Source organism: Cetorhinus maximus, chromosome 2 (genome assembly GCF_964194155.1).
Source record: "Cetorhinus maximus chromosome 2, sCetMax3.hap1.1, whole genome shotgun sequence".
Classification (NCBI taxonomy): Eukaryota; Metazoa; Chordata; class Chondrichthyes; order Lamniformes; family Cetorhinidae; genus Cetorhinus; species Cetorhinus maximus.
Genome location: NC_135880.1, coordinates 222,291,760 through 222,315,951, shown reverse-complemented (window position 1 = coordinate 222,315,951; position 24,192 = coordinate 222,291,760). Strand labels below are relative to the sequence as shown.

The following is a 24,192-nucleotide window of genomic DNA, read 5'->3' as shown; positions in this document are numbered from 1 at the left end:
GAGGAGGGGTGGTTGGGGGTGAAGGAGGGTGGTTGGGGAGGGGTTGGGGTGAAGGAGGGTGGTTGGGGAGGGGTTGGGGGTGGAGGAGGGTGGTTGGGGGTGACGGAGGGTGGTTGGGGAGGGGTGGGGTGGAGGGAGGGTGGTTGGGGGTGAAGGAGGGTGGTTGGGGAGGGGTTGGGGTGGAGGAGGGTGGTTGGGGGTGAAGGAGGGTGGTGGGGGAGGGGTTGGGGTGGAGGAGGGTGGTTGGGGGTGAAGGGGGTGGTTGGGGAGGGGTTGGGGTGGAGGAGGGTGGTTTGGGGGGGGTTGGGGGTGGGGGGGGTGGTTTGGGGGGGGTTGGGGGTGGAGGAGGGTGGTTGGGGAGGGTGGGGGGGGGTGTTTGGGGGGGGGGGGGTTTTGGGGGGGTGTTTTGGGGGGGGTGTGGGGGGGGGGGTTGGGGGGGGTGTTGGGGGGGGGGGTGTTTTGTTGGGGGGGGATGTTTGGGGGGGGGGGGGGGGGGGGGGTTGGGGGGGGGTGGTGGGGGGGGGTGGGGGGGGTGTGGGGGGGGGGGTGGTGGGGGGGGTTGGGGGGGGGGGTGTTGGGGGGGTGTGGGGGGGGGGGGTTGGGGGGGTTGTGGGGGGGGGGGTGTTGGGGGGGGGTGTTGGGGGGGGGTGTTTTGTTGGGGGGGGTGGTGGGGGGGGGGGTGTTGGGGGGGGTGTTGGGGGGGGGGGTGGGGGGGGGGGTGTTGGGCAGTTGGATGAAGGTGGGTCACGTGATGAAGCCTCTTGGCCGGAATCCAAACGGAATCAGCAAAACCGGGAGACAGACACAGGGAGAGGGTGTGAGGGAGGGGAGGGTGTGTGTGGGTCTGTGTCACGGTCTGTGTCAGGGTCTGTGTGAGGGGAGCCGGGCGCGGACCCTCAGTGACCGAGACCCGGCCCCGGCCCCGGGATGTGTGACCCGGGCTCGGGCTGAGCCTCCCCCCCGCTCCCCGCTCCCCCTCGGCCGGCGCGGCACCAAATCCAGCCCGAGGCGGCGGGAAGGCCTCGCGGTGAAAACCCGGGAACCGGCTCCGAACCCGCGGCTTCGGCCCCAACAGATCCCGAAGCGGCCAATCCCCGCCCTGGAACATCACAGGTGAGATCCTTTCAGATCACCCCCTGCTCTCCTGTAGATCACCCCCTGCTCCCCTGTAGATCACCCCCTGCTCCCCTGTAGATCACCCCCTGCTCCCCCTGTAGATCACCCCCTGCTCCCCCTGTAGATCACCCCCTGCTCTCCTGTAGATCACCCCCTGCTCCCCCTGTAGATCACCCCCCTGCTCCCCTGTAGATCACCCCCTGCTCCCCCTGTAGATCACCCCCTGCTCCCCCTGTAGATCTCCCCCTGTAGATCACCCCCTGCTCTCCTGTAGATCACCCCCTGCTCCCCCTGTAGATCACCCCCCTGCTCCCCTGTAGATCACCCCCTGCTCTCCTGTAGATCACCCCCTGCTCCCCCTGTAGATCACCCCCCTGCTCCCCTGTAGATCACCCCCTGCTCCCCTGTAGATCACCCCCTGCTCTCCTGTAGATCACCCCCTGCTTCCCTGTAGATCACCCCCTGCTTCCCTGTAGATCACCCCCTGCTCTCCTGTAGATCACCCCCTGCTTCCCTGTAGATCACCCCCTGCTTCCCTGTAGATCACCCCCTGCTCCCCTGTAGATCACTCCCTGCTTCCCTGTAGATCACCCCCTGCTCTCCTGTAGATCACCCCCTGCTTCCCTGTAGATCACCCCCTGCTCTCCTGTAGATCACCCCCGCTCTCCTGTAGTTCACCCCCTGCTTCCCTGTAGATCACCCCCTGCTCTCCTGTAGATCACCCCCTGCTCTCCTGTAGATCACCCCCTGCTCTCCTGTAGATCACCCACTGCTCCCCTGTAGATCACCCCCTGCTCTCCTGTAGATCACCTCCTGCTTCCCTGTAGATCACTCCCTGCTTCCCTGTAGATCACCCCCTGCTCCCCCTGTAGATCACCCCCTGCTCTCCTGTAGATCACCCCTGCTCCCCTGTAGATCACCCCTGCTCTCCTGTAGATCACCTCCTGCTTCCCTGTAGATCACTCCCTGCTTCCCTGTAGATCACCCCCTGCTCCCCCTGTAGATCACCCCTGCTCTCCTGTAGATCACCTCCTGCTTCCCTGTAGATCACTCCCTGCTTCCCTGTAGATCACCCCCTGCTCCCCTGTAGATCACCCCCAGCTCTCCTGTAGATCACCCCCTGCTCTCCTGTAGATCACCTCCTGCTCTCCTGTAGATCACCTCCTGCTCCCCTGTAGATCACCCCCAGCTCTCCTGTAGATCACCCCCTGCTCTCCTGTAGACCACCTCCTGCTTCCCTGTAGATCACCCCCTGCTTCCCTACAGATCACCCCCTGCTTCCCTGTAGATCACCCCCTGCTTCCCTGTAGATCACCCCCTGCTTCCATGTAGATCACCCCCTGCTCTCCTATAGATCAACTATAAATACCTCCCCCCCCCCCCTATTTTCTGCTATGCGGCAACTAGACTTTGGCCACATTTACTGGGCTGACTTTTAATCTGATGCGGGGGTGAAATGGGAATTGTGTTAAAAAGTGTCCCGGCGAGGCTGCCCTCTGCTCCAGACAATGTTATTACCGGACAGTGGTCAGTGAGGGAGCCTCAGGCCCCTTTTATTGTTGGGTTTAATCTCTCGCAGGTCGGGTTGTTATGGTTCATGGGACTTGGCCAGCTTAGAGCACAGGATTAGGGGTTGTGGAGAGGAGGGGTAAACTCTCTCAGAGAGGCAGGGGGTGGGGGGGTTGTAGAGAGGAGGGGTAAACTCTCTCAGAGAGGCTGGGGGGGCTGGGGGTTGTGGAGAGGAGGGGTAAACTCTCTCAGAGAGGCTGGGGGGGCTGGGGGTTATAGAGAGGAGAGGTAAACTCTCTCAGAGAGGCTGGGGCTGGGGGGTTGTCGAGAGGAGGGGTAACTCTCAGAGACTAGGGGGGGGTTTGTAGAGAGGAGGTGTTACTCTCCCAGAGAGGCTGGGGGGGTTGTAAAGAAGAGGGGTAAACTCTTTCAGAGAGGCTTGGAGGGGGGGTGGGGATGGGGTGGGTGGGGGGGGGAATGGGGTGGGTTGGGGGGGTGGGGTGGGTGGGGGAAGGATGGGGAAGGGGGTGGGGTGGGGAGAGTTGGGATTGCTGCTGGATGCAAAATCCCAGCAGACTGCTATCCAGACCCTGGCTACTCCAGGTGACCAGGATATATTTGGTTTCTCGGGTGAGTTGTGTTTGGCCCTTGCCCATTCGGCATGGCCATCCACGATTCAGCGTCTGCTCCCTGATATCCCTACTGCCAGGCTGCGTATTGAAGGGGAGCCCGAAGGCAGAGAGACACTGGAGAGGGCATTGTGAAGATTTACAAGGAATCTGAAAGGTTATAAATATCAGGAAAACTGAACAGGCTAGGGGCTGTTTACTCCAGAAAACAGAGGACTAACAGATGGTGTGATGGAGACTAGAATATTATGAAGGGGATTGAGAAGATGTTTTCACTTCTGGAGGAATCCATAATTAGGGGCTATAAATATAAGATAGTCGCTAATAAATCCAATGTAGGAATTCAGGAGAAACTTCTTTATTCAGGGAACAGTTTAAATGTGGAACTCGTTACAAATTGGAGTAGTTGTGGTGAATGACATAGATGTGTTTAAGTGTCAGCTATGGGGGAGAAAGGAATAGAAGGGTATGTTGATAGGGTAAGATGAAGAGGGGGTGGGAGGAGGAATATATGGAGCATAAGCACTGGCATAGATCATTTGAGCCCAAATTTGTATAAACATTTTTGTTGCATTAGCGGCATTGGATTTAAGAGTTAAAATGAAAAAGTTTAGGAGCCCCTGCAGTGAGTCGGTACTCTGACAAGAGTATTACCCATAGAGTATCATCTCCTTGAGGCTTGGTTTTAAATATTGTTTGATCATGCTCCTGTCTAGCACCTTGGGACAGTTTATTATGTTAAAAGATGTTATACCACAAAGGCTGGCAGTTACATGGCGCCTTTCATGACCACTGGATGTTTCAAAGTGCTTTCTGGCCAATGAAGTAGTTTTGAAGTGTAGTCTCGCTGTTGTAATGTAGGAAACGCGGCAGCCAATTTGCACACAGCAAGCTCCCACAAACAGCAATGTGATAATGTTCATGTGATGTTGATTGAGGGATAAATATTGTCCAAGATACCACCTTAACTCCCCTGCTCTTCTTCAAAAGAGTGGACGTAAAAGATTCTGTGGCAATGCGCAAGCAGATGGGGCTTTGGGTTAAAGGCTCGTCTGAAAGATGGCATCTGTGACAGTTCAGCACTGCCTCAGTAGCGTTGACATAGATTTTTGTGCTCAAAACGTTTCAGTGCACTTAGCTATTGAGTAGTGCAACTTTAAAAAAATAAAACAACAAATAAAACACAAGCCTTCCCTTTAAGTCTTAGAAGATTCATCTCCCTGCATCCTAATTCACTTGAACTCATTAACATCATTGCTAATCTGAACCTCTCTTGTCCCTCCTGCAAACCGTGACTCAGTGGGGAGCACTTTCTCACCTTGGAGTTAGTATGCTGTAGATACAAACCCCACTCCAGAATTGGAGCAAAAAAATCAAAGCTGACACTTCTTTTGCAGCACCGAGGGAGTGCTGCACTGTCATAGGCGCTGACTTTTGGATGAGACATTAAACTGTAGCCTTGTCTGCTCTCTCAGGTAGAAAAGATCCCAGGTCATCATTTGAAAAACAGCAGGGGAGTTCAGTTCGGTGTCATGGCCAGCATTTATCACTCAACTAACATCACAAAAACAGATTATCTGTTAACTATCACATTGCTGTTTGTGGGAGCTTGCTGTGCGCAAAATGATGGCTATGTTTCCTACATTACAACAGCGGCTACACTTCAAAAGTATTTCATTGGCTGGAAAGCACTTTGGGATGTCCTGAGGTCATGAAAGCTGCTATATAAATGCTAGTTCTTTCTATTCTCTGGGAAGCAACTGACAATTTTATTTTATTGGTCCAGTTTCAGGGAAGATGTAATGAAAACAGGAGAGCAGCCTCCAACATGAGAGTGGCTGGATGTGACAATGTCGTAGGAGCTTTCCTACTTCTGCAACTTGAGACCTACGTCCGCTCAGGTACTTCAGCATGGAAATTAGTTGGATTTTCATTCCATCTAGTTTTAACGCTTTTACCTCCTTTCCCTGAACTTGCCCAGGACCTCATGAACGATTGTTGAGGTAAAGCCAGGTGCAACTTCTAACACGCGTATGAGACAACAAACCGATGCCTGTGTGGCCCAGTGAACATACAAAATAGGAGCAGAAGTAGGCCATTCGGCCCCTCAAGCCTGCTCCACCATTCAATAAGATCATGGTTGACCTGTTTGTGTTTTGAATTCCACATTCCCATCTACCTCCAATAGCCTTAGATTCTTGTTAGGCAAGGGAATCTATCTCCCTGTGCCTTAAAAATATTCACTGACTCTACCTCCGCCACCTTCTGAGGCAGAGAGTTCGCACAACCCTCTGAGAAAAAAGTTCTCACCTATGTCCTAAAAGGGCGACCCCTAATTTTAAAACAGTGCTCCCTGGTTCTGGACTGACCCACAAGAGGGAACATCCTTTCCACGTCCAAACCGTTCAGGATCTTATATACTTCAGTCAGTCAAGTCACCCCTTGCTCTTCTAAACCCTAGTGGAAATAAACCCAGTCTGTCTAACCTTTCATCATAAAACAACCCACTGATTCCAGGTATTAATCTAGTAAACCTCTTCTGAACTGCCTCTAACACAGTGGTAAATACATACATACCCTCCCTCCACCTTCTCTATGGTAATGAGCAAACTGGGACTCTACTCTAGAATGGAGAAGGCTGAGTGGTGATGAATTGAGGTCTTTAAAATTCTGAAAGGGTTTGATCAGGAACAAATAGGGGAGATGTTTCCACTTGTGGGAGAGTCCAAAACCTTGGCACCATAAGTATAAGATGGTCACTAATAAATCCAACAGGCACTTCAGGAGAAACTTCATTACCTGGAATGTGCTGAGAATGTGGACCTGAGAAATTGGGCAAAATAGTATGGATGCATGTAAGATGCAACTAGACAAACCCATGAGAGAGAAAGGAATAGAAGGACGCGGTGATAGGGTGAGATCAAGTAGGGTGGGAGGAGGCTTGTGTGGAGCATAAACACCAGCATGGACCAGTTGGGCTGAATGGCCTGTTTCTGTGTCTGTAAATTCCAAGTGGGCCACTTAGTCCTCAGCCTGCGCTCAATGAGCTATCCTCAGTAGAAGGTGGGGTGCTGCACTTTGCTTTAATGCCCCATAAATTAGGGAGGGCTGGGGGGGAGAGACAGAATTTCTGATCACTAGACTGTGACCCAAGCACCCTCCCCACCTGGTGGGCACTGCATTGGATATCAGCTATGATTCCCCCATGTTTTGAATGAATTGATGGTTACTGGGTTCACGCTTGAAGAATGGCCTCATAGGTGAGATTCCAGCAGGCTGCCTATTGCCACAAAGTTGTACCTTACCAAACTTGAAGGGGTTCTGAGGGTGCAATTCTCTTTTTACTGGTATTTAGTATTTTGGTTACAGAAATCGCTGAGCCGTTTCCTTTAATTAACGGACGTCCTCAGCCTGTTGTCACCTTGGAGGAAAATGCTACCAAAGAATTTACCTGCAGGATGGAGGGCTGGAAGTCAGTGCCCATTGTTACCTGGTACCTGAATGGCAAAAAGCAGTTGAGTAACCAGACCATGCTGATCCCCAACTCCAGCGAGACTAACAACCAGAGCTTCAGCAACTTTGTGATTACCACCCACAGGAAGGACAAGGAACTCAACTGCTCAGCTACTGACCCTGTAACCGGGAAAACCCAGAACGCCAGTGTGATCCTCAATGTGCAGTGTGAGTATCGAGAACGCCCTGAAAATTTCAAATAACTGATACCTTCGGAGGAGACGCATGACATATTCCTGTTCCAAGCGGGATCTGTTACAGGAACTCCAGCCTGTGATCCCTTGTGCTATGGACTCCAATTCTCTCATGTTCTTGGGTGGGATGTGGTGCCTGCGGGCTGGGGGAAGAGGGGAGTCGGGGAGTAAAGATTCACCAACGATTACTTGCATGTATGTAGTAGCATCTTTAACATAGTAGAACATCCCAAGGCGTTTCCCAGGGAGCAATTATCAGATTGTTTGATGTGGAGACACATCAGGAGATATTAGGACAGACCAAAAGCTTAGTAGAAGAGGTAGGTTTTAAGGAACATCTTGAAAGACCAGAGAGAGGAGAGGCTTAGGGAGGGAAATCCAGAGCTTTTCCCCAGGGATTTTTTTTCCCCTTGGAGCTGTAGCCAGCCTAAGAAATAAATATTATTCTAGGAACAGAAGGAGGCCATTCAGCTCATTGAGTCTGTTCCAGCATTCTGTCAGCTCATGGCCAATCTGTGCTGTAACTCCAAATACCTAAACGCCCTGGTGTGGCAATAAACAATAAACCTCAGTTTTGAAATTTTCAATCGCCTCAACAGTTTTTTGGGGGAGAGGGGTCTTTGTTTGATGAAGCGCTCCCTGACATTACCCCTGAACGGCCAAGCTCCAATTTTAAGGTCTGCCCCTTGTTCTGGACTCACCCCCCACCCCCAGAGGAAATAGTTTCTCTCTATCTACCTTACCTAGTCCTTTAATCACCTCAATTAGATCACACCTTATATACTTAGGGGAAGACAAGTCTTGTCCATGCAATCTGTCATATTTTAACCCTTTTAGCCCTGGGATTGTTCTGGTGAATCAGCGTGAATCCCCTCCAAAGCTAAAACATCTTTCCTGAGGTGAGGGGCACCAGATGGGCTCTGACAGAAACTTTATATAAACTGTAGTTTAATTTACACCCCTTTGTGATCCAGCCCCCTGGAGATAAAGGCCAACATTCTATTAGCCTTTCTGATTATTTTGTGTACCAGTCTACTGTTTTGTTTTATTCTTTCATGGGATGTGGGCATCGCTGGCAAGGCCAGCATTAGCTGCCCATCCCTAATTGCCCTTGAGAGTCTACTACATTGCCACTGTCTGGAGTCACATATAGACCCGGACGGGGTAAGGTTGGCTGACTTCTTCCTTGAAGGATATTAGTCAACCAGATGAGTTGGTATTTGGTGATTTTGGTGTGTGGATCCTTAAATTTCTCTGCCCTGCTTCTCATCATTTAGAAAATATTCTGACCTATCTAGGGTGGAGCTGTGTAAAACATGGTGTACGGTACCTCCTTAAAGTCATATTATCCAATTGCCATACTTTGTTCAAGTAAATAGGAAGTTCCATGTGTGAAATTGTGACTCTGGACATGCATTTAATTTGTTGTCATTTTTTTAAAAAGTGTCATTAAATTTGCTGCTCGAGGAGGGCCTGCCAATTTTCACCTCCTGGTCCTCCTGGTAGTATCACTGACTAGAAGACCAGCTCCATCCATCCACTGGGACCTGTAGTGGCGTTTAAACTCGGGAATGCAGACCTTCCGGCAGTCACCTTGGTAAACCTTTACCAAGAGCTTTCAGAAAATCTAAGTTGACAATATGATCTGTCATCTTATCTCCCAACTATTTGCCAAAAACCAAATAAGCCTGTGCTTCCCAGACATTTTTCCCGATGGGACCCCATTTTGATGCCTTAGGCTTTGTGTGATTGGAGAGTGAAAATTGTTGGGGGAGTGGGTGCACGGGGGATGGTTGGAGAGTTGTTGAGTGGGTGGGGTGAGTTGTTGATGGCGGGGAGGTTTAAAACTGCTGAAAAAGTGAAGACCCACCTTGTTACAGGCTGTGGCTGTAGCAGCAGTCAGACCTCAGAGAACCTCAGCTTCACAGCCCACGCTTGGATGGACTTTGAGACTCCCAGGCTCCCAAAATAACTTGGCTTGAGTCTCACAACACGAGACACCAGGTAGCACCCCCGGCCATATGGAGAGGGGAGAGACTGTATTTGTTGGTGAACCCAGACATCATGTGAAGGAAAGCTGGGCGAGTCGGACCAGAGGATGTCAATTGAATTTAGTGAGATGTAAATTTAAACAGATATTGGAAGCATACTTCTTTGCTCAAAGAGAAACAAATGGTTGAAATAATCTACTAGGCAAGGCGGTGAAGTTAAAGACTAATTGGAGTGTCCACATCTAGGCTGAGGTAGGAACGAGTTAGAATGGGCTGAATGGCCTCTTCTCATGCTTGACTTTTTATCTAGAGTTCTTGAAACATGATGTAGCCTTGGCAAGGCCCTGGACTTTGTGGCTTATTATTATGGTTCTCAGCAGACACCAGGGTGGAGAGAACTCAGCCATACACAAGCAAAATACTATGGATGTTGGAAATCGGAAATAAAAACAAGAAGTGCTGGAAAACTCAGCAGGTCAGGCAACATCTGTGGAGAGAGAAACAGAGTTAACGTTTCAGGTTGATGACCGGAACCCAGGGTTTTGATGAAAGGTCATTGACCTGAAACATTAACTCTGTTTCTCTCAACCCTAGTCATGCTTGCTCCCAAACATTTCATCACACCACCATTCAGCTGCCTGGACCCTAAGCTCTGGAATTCCCTGCCTCAACCTCTTCGCCTCCATACCTCTCTCTACTCCTTTAAGACATTCCTTAAACCTGCCTGTTCGATCCAGCTTTTGGACCCCTGTCTTAATGTCTCCTCCTTTGACTTAGCGTCAGTTTTTGTCTGATAATGCCCCTGTGAAGTTCCTCGAGAAGTTAAAGGCACCACAGAAACACAAGTTGCCGTTGTTGTTATGTCACTAAATGAGATTTCTTGTCTTCTGTGTATCTTTTCCCCAGTCAAACCTGAAGTTATTCGGATGGATACTGAGTACAAGGAACGCAATGATTCGGGACTGTTCCTCGTCCTGTTTGTCTTGGTACAGGCGAACCCTCCTGCCACCATTACCTGGGTTGATGAAAGTGGCCGTGTAATTGTGAACACCTCCAATTTCATGATCCTGGACACCAAGAGCTACCCTTGGTTGACCAATCACACTGTCCACGTGCAGTTGTCCAGCCTGGCCAAGAACTATTCCTTCACTGCTGGCAATGAATTTGGTGTGACCAACTCCTCCATTTCTTTACCAGGTAAACCATGAAAAATCCACTGTCGGTTATATAGCCCATTCGGAACTATTCTAAATCCCTGGATTTCCAAAATGAATTGATTCCGCCACTGAGGGTATCAAGGGATATGGAACCAAGGCAGGGGAATGAAGTTGAGATGCTGATCAGCCACAATCTAATTGAATAGTGGAGCAGGTTCGAAGGCCTGAATGGCTTTCTCCTGTGCCAAATGATACCACGAGAGTTGGACCTTCACCCATTTCTAATTTTAAGTCCTACTCTGGAGGCTTGACCACCCAGTTGAGGTGGACACTTCCAGCACAATACTGAAGTAGTGCAGCACTGTCAGAGGTGCCACCTTTCAGATTAAACTTTAAACCTGAGGTCCCCTGTACCATCTCAGGTGGGCATAAGAGATCCCACGGCACTATTTCAAATTGGAGGAGGGGAGTTCTTCCTGGAGTCTTGACCAATATTTATCCCTCAATCAACATCAATAAAAAAAAACCATGTCGCTGTTTGTGGGAGCTTACTGTGCACAAATTGAGTACATTTCCTACATTATAACAGTGTTTTCATTTTAAAATTGGCTGCAAAGTGCTTTGCGATGCCCTGAGGATGTGAAAGGTGCTATGTGAATGCAGGTCTTTCTTTCTGGTGTGGTAATGATTTGTGCATTTCTCTTTCCAGGTTTTCTGCATTCACATGTTGAAGTGCCTGTTTTGGTGATCCTTCTTGGGGGAGTTCTCGGGCTCCTCACCATCCTGCTCCTGAATGTTATTGTGTTGTGTGCTGTATACCGGAAGAAGAAGGAAAGAGCAGGTGAGACACCAGGTGGGACATTGCAATGTGTTGGTGTGTGACCCGTTGTTATAGGACTGATGGAGGTGTAGATGTAGCTGTCTCCCACTCAACAAAGCCACTTGAAGAGTTGGAACAGTTGTTAGGCGCGGGAAAGTTTTGTGGATGCTGCTCTTCGCTGTTTCCCCTTCAGGATGACTTCTAATTTAACTAGAGAGAAATTTAACTGGACCAGCCACACAAAAACTGTGGCTGCAAGAGCAGGTCAGAGGCTGGGAATTCTGCGATGAGTAACTCACCTCCTGACTCCCCAAAGCCTGTCCACCATCTACAGGGCACAAGTCAGGATAGAATACTCCCCACTTGCCTGGATGAGCGTGGCTCCAACAACACCCAAGAAGCTCAACAACATCCAGGATAAAGCAGCCTGCTTGATTGGCACCCCATCCTCCACCTTAAATATTAATTCCTTCTACCACAGTGGCAACAGTGTGCACCATCTACAAGATGCACTGCAGCAACTCACCAAGACTCCTTCGACAGCTTCTTCCAAACCCACAACTTCTGCCCCCTAGGACAAAAGAGCATAAGTCCAGGCCCACCTGCAAGATCCCCTCCAAGCCACATATCATCTTGACTTGGAATTGTATCACCATTCCTTCACTGTAACTGGGCCAAAATCTTGGAATTCATTCGTTATCAACAATGTGTGTGTTTCTACAGCACACAGACTGCAGCTGACTAACTGAGTGAAGACTTGGAGTTTGGTGAGGGGGAGTTTTAAGTGTTAATTTTGTTCTTAAATTTTGCTCTTAAAATCTAATCTAGTCTGTAATTAGCAGTAACTGGAAAGTACAGTGTAAGCAGGCTAAGTTATTTCTTTCTTGCAGCTTAGGTAAGGTAAACTCACTCTTAGCTGTAGGAGTTGAGCAGTTAATTAGCTAACTGGTTGAATCTGGTTACTGTGGCCCCAGTTCAGTTTACTATAGATTCAGGGTTTTTTAGTGCAGAGTTGGCAAATGGAACGCAGCTGAGATAACTGAGTGAAGACTTGGAGTTTGGTGAGAGGGGAGTTCAGGGAAGGATGTGTTTGTTTTCTCTTTCTATCTTGCTCACCCCATAGAAATTGGTTCGTGCCCAACTGCAAGGAAAGGAGCTGGCTGTTTGGTGAGTATCTGGTAAGTGGGTAAGTTCTATTCTATCCCTAAGGCTTAAAATAGTATACAATTTGGTGGTAAAGTTAATAAAATATATAAGAAAGCAACGTAAGTAAGTGATTAATATCATTAAGTAATTATTTAAAACACACTAAGGACAGCAGGACAGATGATGTATCAAGGCTGCAGCAAGTTGGAGCACCGGGAGGAACTTTGGCTCAGAAGCATTGAGCTGGAGGCTGAGCTGCAGACACTGCGACACATCAGAGAGGGGGAAAGTCACCTGGATGCTTTATACCAGGAGGCAGTCACACCACTTAGTATAGGGTCTTCTAATTTGGCCAGTGGCCAAGGACTGGAGGGTGTGACTGTGAGTGAGGCAGGTAAGGGGACCCAGAGGGCAGGAGTGTGAGCCTCTTGCAATTGTCCAACAGGTTTGAGGTTCTCTCAGCTTGTTTGGATGAGAGTGGGGGCTGCAGGGTGGATGAACAAACTGACCATGGCACTGTGGTACAGGAAGCCATCCAAGAAGGGGGAGCAAAAAGGAATGTAGTGGTAGGAGGGGACAGTATAGTGAGGGGGTTGACACTGTTCTCTGTAGCAAAGAGCAAGATGGTTTTGTTGTGCCCAGGGCCAGGGTTCGGGACATCTGCTCAGGGCTGGAGAGGAACTTGCAGTGGGAGGGGGAGATTCCAGTGGTTGTGGTCCATGTAGGTACCAACGACATAGGCAGGATGAGGAAGGAGGCTCTGCAAAGTCAATATGAGGAGCTAGGCACCAAATTAAGAAGCAGAACCTCAAAGGTAATAATTCCTGGATTATTACCTGAGCCATGTGCAAATTGGCATAGGACAAATAAGATTAGAGAAATGAATGCGTGGCTCAAAGGCTGGTATGGGAGAAGTGGGTTCTGGTTCAAGGGGCACTGGCACCAGTATGGGTGAACCACCTAACTAGGGAAGTAGAGAGGGTTTTAAACTGAATAGTGGGGTCAAGGGATCAAATTTGTGAAGATGTGGTAAACCAAAGAGTAGAGACAAGGCAAGAGTGACAGGTATTAATATGGGAAATGATAAACTGTGACAGGAAGGGACAGAGAGCACAAATCTAAGAGTAAATTGGCAGATAAGGCTAGACACTACAAAAATAATAAAAGGACAGAACTAAAGGCTCTGTATCTGAACACACAGCATTCGAACCAGAACAGATGAACTGATAGCGCAAATAGAAATAGGTATGATCTGAGAGCCATTACAGAGACATGGCTACATGATGACATAGATTGGAACCTGAATATTGAAGGGTATGTTACATTTAGGAAGGAAAGGAAATTAGGAAAAGGTGGAAGGGTGGCTATGTTAATTAATGATGGTATTAGCACATTAAATAGAGTGACCTAAGTTCAAGAAACCAGGACGTAGAAGCAATTTGGGTTGAGTTGAGGAATGATAAAGGCAATAAGTCACTTGTGGGAGTGGTGTACAGGCCCCCTAATTGTAACCACACATTAGTTATAAAAGAAGAGGTAATGGGAGCTTGCCAGAAAGATACAGCAGTCATTTTTTTTATTCGTTCGTGGGATGCACGCGTCACTGGCTGGGCCAGCATTTATTGCCCACCCCTAATTGCCCTTGTTCAGAGGGCATTTAAGAGTCAACCACATCATGGCAGATTTTAATCTGCATATACGAGCATATGAATTAGGAGCAGGAATAGGCCACTCGAGCCTGCTCCGCTATTCAATAAGATCATGGCTGATCTGAATGTTTCCTCGACCCCACATTCCTGCCTACCCCTGAGAACCTCTCACCCCCTTGTTAATCAAGAATCTGTCCAGCTCTGCCTTAAAAATATTCAAAGACTCTGCTTCCACCGCCTTTTGAGGAAGAGAGTTCCAAAGACTGTCAACCCTCTGAGAGAAAAATTTCCCCTCATCTCTGTCTTAAATGAGCGACGCCTTATTTTTAAACAGTGACCCCTAGTTCTAGATTCTCCCACAAGAGGAAACACCTTCTCCACATCCACCCTGTCAAGACCCCTCAGGATCTTAAAGGTTTCAATTAAGTCACCCCCTACTCTTCTAAATTCCAGTGGATGCAGGCCTAACCTGTCCAGCCTTTCCTAATAGGACAATCCACCCATTCCTGGTATTAGTCTAGTAAACCTTCCCTGAACGTATTTACATCTTTCTTTAAATAAGGATACCAGTTCTGTACACACTATTCCAGATGCGGTCTCACCAATGCCCTGTACAGCTGAAGCATAACCTCCCTACTTTTGTATTCAATTCCCCTTGCAGTAAATGATAACATTCTACTAGCTTTCCTAATTACCTGCTGTACCTGCATGCTAACCTTTTGTGATTCATGCACTAGAACACCCAGATTCCTCTGAACCTCAGGGCTCGGCAATCTCTCACCATTTAGATAATAAGCTTCTTTTTTATTCTTCTTGCCAAAATGAACGATTTCACATTTGCCCGCATTATACTCCATTTGCTAGATCTTTGCCCACTCACTTAACCTATGCTGCCAGGGCTGGAGGACCTGAGCTATGATGAAAGATTGGATAGGCTGGGGTTGTTTTCCTTGGAGCAGCAAAGGTTGAGAGGGGACCTGATAGAGGTGTATAAGATCATGAGGAGCATAGATAGGGTGGAGAGGAAGGCACTTTTTCCAATAGTAGAGGGGTCAATAACCAAAGGACATAGATTTAAGGTAAGAGGTAGAAGGCTAAGGGGAGAATTATTTTCACCCAGAGGATGGTGGGAGTCTGGAACTCATTGCCTGAATGGGTGGTTGAGTCAGAAACTCTCATAACATTTAAGAAGTATTTGGATATTCACTTGCATTGCCATAGCCTCCAGGGCTATAGATCAAGCGTTGGAAAATGGGATTAGTGCAGTTAGATCTTTGTTGACCGGCGCAAACAAGATGGGCCAAATGGCCACCTCCTGTGCTGTAAACGTCTATGAGTCTATGTCACTTTGTAGCCTCCTTACATCCTCTTCACAATTCACTTTCTTACCTATTTTTGTGTCATCAGCAGATTTAGCCACCATTCCTTTGGTCCCTTCATCCAAGTCATTTATCTAAATTCTAAAATGAGGCCCCAGCACTGATCCCTGTGGCGCACCACTCACCATATGTCAACCAGAAAAGACCCATTTATGCCAATCTCTGCTTCCTGTTAGCAAGTCAATATGTTAACCCCTACACCATGAGGTTTTATTTTATGCAATAACTTTTGATGTGGCATTTTATCAAATGCCTCCTGGTAATCTAAGTACAGTACATCCACTGGTTCCCCTTCATCCACAGCACATGTGACTCCTTCAAAGAACTCCAATAAATTGGTTAAACATGATTTCCATTTCACAAAACCATGTTGACTCTCCCTGATTACCTTGAATATTGCCAGTACAGGGACTGAACCCATGCTGATGGCATCAGTCCGCATCACACGCTAACCATCTAGCCAAAAGAGCCAGCTGGCAGTTAGAGATGGGCAATAAATTCTGACCTTGTCGGTGATGCCCACACTTCATGAATGAATTTTTAAAAAACTTGAGAAGTTACCAAGAGGTCTTTGTTGAGTCTTCTGTACCTGTGTCCCATTTTTATCCTGTTCATACATAAGTCACAGAAACCAGAAACTAAGAGAGTGACTGCGAGTTTATAGAATCCTATGTACAGCACATAAAGAGGCTAATCAGCTCCTTGAATCTGTGCTAGCTCTTTTGAAGTGTAATCCAGTTACTTCCCACTCCACTGCTCTTTTCCCATGTCCTTTCAGTTTTTCATTTTCATATATTTATCCAATTCCCTTTTGAAAGCAGCTATTGCACCTGTACCCAGCACCCTGTCAGTGTATTCCAAATACTAACCACTCATTGCTCAAAGTGCTCGCTCATGTTACTTCTGTTTTTTTTGCCAACCGCCTTAAACTTGTGCCCTCTGGTTAGCGACCCTTTAGCCATTGGAAACGATTTCTCTCTTTTAACTCTATCTAAACACTTCATGATTATAAACGCCTCTATCAAATTTCCTGTTAGCCTTCTCTGCTCTAAGGCGAATGACCCAGGTTGTCCAGTCTATCCATGTAACTGAAATTTCTCATTCCTGGAACCATCCTAGTAAATCGCTTCTGTACCCTCTTGAAAGCATTCACATCCTTCTAAAGTGCGATGGGGTTACTATTGTGAAGTCGAAGATTTTGCAGCCAACACGCTCACAGCAAACTTGTACAAATAGCAGTGTGGTAATGTTCATTGTGAGGTTGATTAAGAGAAAATATTGGCTAGGAAATTGGGTAAGCTCCCCCCCTTCAAAATAGTGCCTCCTGCATTATCCAGAGAGAGCAGATAAAGCCTTGGTTTAAAGCTTCATTAGAAAGACAGCACCTGCAACTTTGCAGCACTCCCTCAGTACTGCACTGAGTGTCAGCCTGCATTTTGTGCTTGCGTCTCTTACCTAAATGCACAATCTTCGGACTCAGATTTGAGTGCTACCAACCTAGCCATGGCTGACACTTTGGGATTGATCGATCCTGGGATTTCCATGTACTGGTCATAATTGATTCCTTTTTTTTTTATTCTGTTCCAGATTTAAAACCCAGCTCTGACTCAGTAGTTCACAGGTAAATAATTACTCCATTATATTCCAATGATTGCGTTTAGTTTGTGCTTCACGTCTTCCTTTCCCCTGCTGGAACCTGAACCTTAGATATGCCTACATGTTGCTGTGAGGATAATAAGCACATCCAATCGGGGAGATTATCTCGGTTTAGACCAACCCTTTTGCCACCCTATGTCTCGCTCACCCTGCTGCCTATATCCCAACTTGTACCCAGTCTCATTCACCCATTAGCCCTGTGCTCGCTGGCCTGCATTAGCCCCCAGTCAAGATCTTAAAGATTTTAAAGTTCTCTTCCTTGTTTTCATCCCCCCCCGCCACCAAGCCTTTCACACTCTCTATCTCTGTAATCTCCTCCAACTGCACAACCCTCCGAGATCTCTGCGCTCCTCCAATTCTTGTGTTTTGTGCATCTCCGATTCTAATTCCTCCACCATTGGTGGCCTGAGCCTTAAGCTCTGGAATTCCCTTCCTACACATCTCTACCTTTCTACCTTGTTCTCCTTTAAGCTGCTCCTTGGTTGACTAAGCTTTTGCTCACCTGCCCTAATATCTCATTTGGCCGTGCGCCCCCTGTGAAGCACCTTTGGGTGTTTTAGACACTAAGTGTAAGTTGTTGTTGTAGAGTTATTGGTTGGTGACCAGGAGTGGGAACACTGATTTTTCAATCTCTCAATCAGGGACCAACCTATTGCCCAGGCTGAGATCAGCTAACCCCACTTGGTCTGAACATCAAACATGTGACCTTCCTGATGTGTAATAAAAAGAGAGGAACAGGAATAGGCCATTCAGCACTTTGAGCCTTTTCTGCCAATCAGCAACATCATGGCTGACCTTTTACTTCAACTCCACTTTCCCAAGCTCTCTCCATATCCCTTAATGACCTTGTAGTCTAAAAATTCTATCGATTTCATTCATGAATACACTCAATGACTGAACATCCACAGCCCTCTGGGTAGAGAGTTGCAGAGATTCACAACCCTCTGAGTGAAGAAATTTCTCCTCACCCCAGTCCTACATGGTCAATCCCTTATAGTGTGACTGGGCCCCTGTGTTCTAGGCTCCAGCCAAGGGGAAACAGCATCTACCCTGTCAAGATTTTTATACGTTTCAATGAGATCACCTTGCATTCATCTAAACTCCAGAGAATTTAGGCCCATTCGACTTAATGCCATTGACAGAGTCCTGGGAGCAGATAACACAGGATGTACGACACACTGGGGACACTAAGAGAGGGAACACTGTTCATCAAACAAAATAACATGGAGTACTGTACAAATTCACTTCTTCCGTAAAATGTCTGTGTCTTTTTGTTAATGCAGCGAATCCACAAATGTTAAATGTGAAGACACACAGATTCCGAGGGAGAACATCTCCCTCCAGTCAAACCTGCAACTGAATCAGAATCCGGGCAACAATGATCTGAACCTACCCTCCGCGGGTAAGTTGGGGTCTGATTCTTCAGTGGAATTCCCCTGATGTCCATTTGTTTTTTGTTGTTGTTTTAAGTGATGAGGTAATGTATAAGTCCAGGAGGTCTTGTGGTGCAGTGGGTAGCAGCCCTACCTCTGGGCCAGAAGCTCTGGGTTCAAGTCCCACTTCAGGACTTGATGGCCATGGAAGGTGAGTTCTTAACGTGGCCAAACAGGTTGAATATCAGCCTGTAAATCCTTCCGATATGGCTGATGGCAGGTGGTAAGTGTGGGAGAGCTTCCTGGTCAGCCATACTGCAGAAGGCAATGGAAAACCACTGCAGTCCTTTGCCAAGTATAATCACGGAGCGACCCAGTCAAAGTCCATGGTTGCCAAAGCCTTCTGAGAGCGTGGTACCTGGAGGAGGAGGGGGAATGTATCAGTCAGGCACTGGGCATCCAGCAGGCTGAGGGTGTTGATTTTAAGGAGAGTCTGAAAGGAGGAAAGGGAGGCAAAGAGGTTTAGGGAGGTAATCCCAGAGCATTGCGGGGGTGGGGGAAGAGGGATTTGAAAATGAGAATAAAAATTTCAAATTAATTGTTGCTAGATCAGGAGGAAATATTGGTCAGCAAACATAGTGGGTGATGGGTGAACGGGACTTGGCATGTATTAGGATTCAAAGATTTTAATGTGTTTGATTTTTCCCTCTCGCTGGATTTATTTTCAAAAACGGAAAGGAAGAATGGTTAAACTTGTGAAGTTTGGATATACTTGGGTCTAAGTAATACTAACTGCACCATTGCTTTCTACTGTAAACCAGAGGCTAATGGAGCATCGAGGCATAGGTCTGAAAACCAGGCAGCTTGCGATGACCTGTCAGATCAGGAGAACTTGGCTGCCGCGGACCCCAGAGGTAATTAGTTTACATAGCGTGACTCAATCCTGCTCAGTCTTTCATTCATTCCTCCGGCAATCAATCCTTTTACAGTGATGAGTGAATCTGATCTCTCACCTACTTAACGGCCCATTATTGACTCCATGATACACGAGATACAAGCAGTAAGAACAGGAAATGTTGGAAAATCTCAGCAGGTCTGGCAGCGTCTGTGGAGAGAGAAACAGAGTTAATTTTCTGAGTCTATATGACTCTTCTTCGGAGCTGAAGAAATGATATCCCACATGCTGGTTCACTGCACAGTTGCTGTGTCATATCGAGCTTTTTTCTGGGGGACTGGGTGATGCTGTGACTGACCCACGAGGTTTGAAGAAAAATCTGCTGTCTATTGGCTGCAAGATCCCTCTATAGGATGAGTTGGAGACAATCCCAGTGCAGGGAATCCTCACGAGGGGATCCTTGGGAGAGTGTTGTTATTTGTTTGAGTTCTGTGGCGGCCAGTTAATATTTACGAAGGGTCTCTGCAATATGTTAATATTTACAGGGGGGGTCTGGGGGTGTGGTAATATTTACAGGGGGGTCTCTGGGGGTGTGTTAATATTTACAGCGGGGTCTCTGGGGGTGTGTTAATATTTACAGGGGGGTCTCTGGGTTTGTTAATATTTACAGGGAGGGTCTCTGGGGGTGTGTTAATATTTACAGGAGGGTGTCTGGGGGTGTGTTAATATTTACAGGGGGGTGTCTGGGGGTGTGGTAATATTTACACGGGGGTCTCTGGGGGTGTGTTAATATTTACAGGGTGGGTCTGGGGGTGTGTTAATATTTACAGGGGGGTGTCTGGGGGTGTGGTAATATTTACAGGGGGGTCTCTGGTGGTGTGTTAATATTTACAGGGGGGGTCTGGGGGTGTGTTAATATTTATAGGGGGGTCTCTGGGTTTGTTAATATTTACAGGGGGGTCTCTGGGGGGTGTGTTAATATTTACAGGGGGGTGTCTGGGGGTGTGTTAATATTTACAGGGGGGTGTCTGGGGGTGTGTTAATATTTACAGGGGGGTCTCTGGGGGTGTGGTAATATTTACAGGGGGGTCTCTGGGGGTGTGTTAATATTTACAGGGGGGTGTCTGGGTGTGTGGTAATATTTACAGGGGGGGTGTCTGGTGGTGTGGTAATATTTACAGGGGGGGTGTCTGGGGGTGTGTTAATATTTACAGGGGGGTGTCTGGGGGTGTGTTAATATTTACAGGGGGGGTCTGGGGGTGTGTTAATATTTACAGGGGGGGTCTGGGGGTGTGTTAATATTTACAGGGGGGTGTCTGGGTGTGTGGTAATATTTACAGGGGGTCTCTAGGGGTGTGTTAATATTTACAGGGGGGTCTCTGGGGGTGTGTTAATATTTACAGGGGGGATCTCTGGGGGTGTGTTAATATTTACAGGGGGGTCTCTGGGGGTGTGTTAATATTTACAGGGGGGTCTCTGGGGGTGTGGTAATATTTACAGGGGGGTCTCTGGGGGTGTGTTAATATTTACGTGGGAATCTCGGGAATGTGCATATCTTTGCAGGGGATGTTTAGGAGCCTGTTAATGTGGTAACAGGTCTCCCACAGTGACCTTGACTGCTGCTGTACTGTGGATATGGGCTCCATTGGGCTAAGAACTCACTGTCTAGAGTTGGCTACCTGATTTTTTTTTTCTCTATTTATTTTGCTGCAGAATTTGTTCGATTCCCGACGTATGGATATATCTACAAAGTCTCCAGTATGAGCAGTGATGAGATCTGGCTTTAAACGCACTCCCACTTTGCTCAGGTTTTCAACAGAAGAACTGGCCCCATGAATGTGGGGGTTCAGCTCCCAAACCAAGAGTCGAGGTCTAACCCACTGGACACACCCCCCAGTTCCCCTGTCACCGCGATTCATCCACCTGGGGTCTGCTGTGGCCTTTGACTGAAACAGCAAGTTAATGATTGATTAAAGCACAAGACGGCTCCCCTATGGCACAGTTGAACCATTCCAGCCATTCACTAAAGAAATGATAAACAGGTTGGGCTAAACAGTTTTTCTGTCCCATTTTGAGGAATCATAGAGCACAGAAGGAGGCCATTTTCAGTGCATGTCTCAAATTGTGAAAAGAGATTATTTAACATTTAAATTTCAAACATATCAAAAACCGTAAGGCCCCATTTGTTTGTGTTTTCTTTTTTCTTAACCACTGTCCTTCAACAAGCTGCATTTTTATATAGCACCTTTAACCATAGTGGCATTTGTGCCACATAAGTGCCAGACAATGGCTGTCTCTAGTAAGACAAAATCTAACCACCTCCCCTTCACATTCAACAGCATTATCATCAGTGAAACCCACCCCAACCCCCACCAACATCCTGGGGGTTACCATCGACCAGAAACTGAACTGGACTAGCCATATAAATACTGTTGGCTACAAGAGCAGGTCAGAGGCTAGGAGTCCTGTGGTGAGTAGCTCACCTCCTGACTCCCCACTTGCCTGGATGAGTGCAGTTCTAACAACACTCAAGAAGCTTGACACCATCCAGGACAAAGCAGCCCTCTTGTTTGGCACCACATCCACAAACATTCACTCCCTCCACCGCCGACGCACAGTGGCAGCAGTGTGTACCATCTACAAGATGCACTGCAGGAACTCACCAAGGCTCCTTAGGCAGCACCTTCCAAACCCACGATCACTACCATCTAGAAGGACAAGACCAGCAGACACATGGGAACACCACCACCTGCAAGTTCCCCTCTAAGTCACTCACTACCCTGAATTGGAAATATATCACTGTTCATTCACTGTCACTGGGTCAAAATCCTGGAACTCTCTTCCTAACAGCACTGTGGGTATACCTACAACACATGGACTGCAGCAGTTCAACAAGGCAGCTCACCACCACCTTCATGAGGGCAACTAGGGATGGGCAATAAATGTTGACCATGCAAGCAAGGCTTGCATCCCATGAACTAATAAAAGAAAGCCCCAAGACACCTCACAGGAACATTATCGAACAAAATTTGACTCTGAATCACGTTAGGTCAGGTGACCAAAGGCTTGGTCAAAGAGGTAGGCTTTAAGGAGTGTCCCTGTTGTGAATCTGTTTGTTTCTCTTTGCCTAGTTCTTCAGGTAGCTGAGAGCACTCTAGTCTTTAGCTGACGGCCTCCCTGTTTGTATCACCAGCTCCTTTGTGCCTCTCCTTCCCTGATGGCTTGGTGCAAACCGTAAATTCCGTGTGGAGTTGTGGTTGTGAACATGTGTTGGCCGCTCTGTGGCACAAAATCAAAAAGAGTAAAGTTCGCACCGGGGAGTGAAACACTGTCAAAGTTTATTTCAGCCATTGATTCTCAGGGTGTGAGCACCGCTGGAAAGGCCAGCATTTATTGTCTAATTCCCTAACGCCTTGCGGAGGTCATTGTAGTGGTTCTGATCATGTTGAATGGCAGTGCAAGGCCACTTCCAAAAGAGGAGAACTTGCTTTTCTGTATCTCCTTTCACAACCTCAGGACGCCTCAAAGCACTTTACAGCCAATTAAATACTTTTGAAGTGTAGTCAGTGTTGTGATGTAGGAGGGGGTTATTGACACCTCCATTGGTTCAAGAGGTATGCCGGAACTGTTTGACCTTCATCTGTGGAGAACATTAGGTGAACGATTGAGGAGTGTTGAGAAGGAGAGGACAATGTTTGGGGGAAAAAAGGAGTAATGGATGGAGGATACCGAGCCTATTAGACCTGTGGAAGGTTAGACACCCTGAGGCCCTGGGAAATGGAATGTAAGCCTTGATTTGAACACGGTGAGGGTGCAGGGAGGAGGGAGAGAGCGGCTTATCTGGAGCTTAGGAGGGACAGAAGAGGAAAATTCTAAAGATCATTGATCAGAGTGGGTTCAATAAATCAGAGGTGAGAGATTGTGAACGGGGTTTGGGGGTCAGAAAAATAAAACGTTTCCTTTCTGCCAATTTTCGGAATCGCTCGTGGCCAAGTTCCGGGAGAAAGAGATTGAGGAAAAATCTCTCTCAGCTAAAGTTGCTGGAATTGATCATTCACTCCATGCACCCATCAAAGAAAGACTTCCAATTGACGCCTCCACCTGTGAACTCACACTTCAAGGCCAGAATGGCAGTGTGAGGGCAAATATATAGAAGGTTCCCCAGGTCTACCTTATTAAATTCTGTTGCTAACAGTAAATACCTAAGATAATAGTCTGAGACGTCTGACTGCATTGAGGCACCAATGATGCACAATCCAAGAAAACACAGGGAAAGAACAATTGGGAGGTCTGTGGTTAAGTCACTCTTTCCTTTCCGGTATCTGCCTGGGGCAGTGCAATTAAAGAGGGCATTGGGGTAAAGGATGGAGCTTGGGGGAGAGGGATGGGTTTTGGGGGCAGATTTAGAGTGGTGGGGGGTGGGGGGGGGGTAATATCATTCCTTGAAATTTTGACCTCCATAATCGGCTTTGCACTTTTATCTTCATCTGGCGAAGGGTTTGCCAGATTTATAGGCACTGGGTTTATGATGGAAATGGGAAATGTTATTGAGGAACTGCATGCAATATTACAAGGAGCAGGTCTGAAAACGACAATGCTGAATGATTAACAGATCTGCTCAAAAAGCTGCTAATTACAGTATTCATATTGTTTCATGGTGCAATATTGTATCTTTTTGTTTTATATGTATATATATGATATAAAAATTATGCAGTTAATCTGGTTATATTTTTCTGGTCTGATTAAATGTGATGCATTGATTCTGGGCAGTCAGAGATGATTCATGTACTTGCACAACATCCAGAGATCCACCAGCTCCAACATTCACTCCCTCCACCACTGACGCACAGTAGCAGCAGTGTGTGTACCATCTACAAGGTGCACTGCAGGAACTCATCAAGGCTCCTTAGACAGCACCTACCAAACCCATGACCTCTACCATCTAGAAGGACAAGGGCAGGAGATCCATGGGAACACCACCACCTGGAAGTTCCCCTCCAAGTCACTCACCATCCTGACTTGGAAATATATCGCCGTTCCTTCACTGTCGCTGGGTCAAAATCCTGGAACTCCCTCCCTAACAGCACTGTGGGTGTACCTACACCACAGGGACTGCAACAGTTCAAGAAGGCAGCTCACCACCACCTTCTCAAGGGCAACTAGGG

The 24,192-nt window shown here is 47.6% G+C and overlaps 1 protein-coding gene across 3 annotated transcripts; it reads left to right on the top strand.

The window, feature by feature from the left end:
• Window positions 1–920: 920 nt before the first annotated feature.
• On the top strand, window positions 921–23,751 carry tmem25 (transmembrane protein 25). Of its 3 annotated transcripts, none has more exons than XM_078533041.1 (9): window positions 921–1,113; window positions 5,041–5,155; window positions 6,624–6,935; window positions 9,859–10,149; window positions 10,819–10,950; window positions 16,691–16,724; window positions 18,043–18,161; window positions 18,954–19,046; window positions 20,741–23,751. In XM_078533041.1, the coding sequence occupies exons 2-9, from the start codon at window positions 5,083–5,085 to the stop codon at window positions 20,812–20,814; spliced, it is 1,128 nt and encodes a 375-aa protein (XP_078389167.1). In that variant the 5' UTR covers window positions 921–1,113; window positions 5,041–5,082; the 3' UTR covers window positions 20,815–23,751. The 3 variants fall into 3 exon arrangements, with proteins under 3 accessions (XP_078389167.1, XP_078389166.1, XP_078389168.1); XM_078533040.1 differs by having other exon boundaries at window positions 10,819–10,962; XM_078533042.1 differs by lacking the exon at window positions 921–1,113 and having other exon boundaries at window positions 6,610–6,935; window positions 10,819–10,962.
• The last annotated feature ends 441 nt before the right edge of the window (window positions 23,752–24,192 follow it).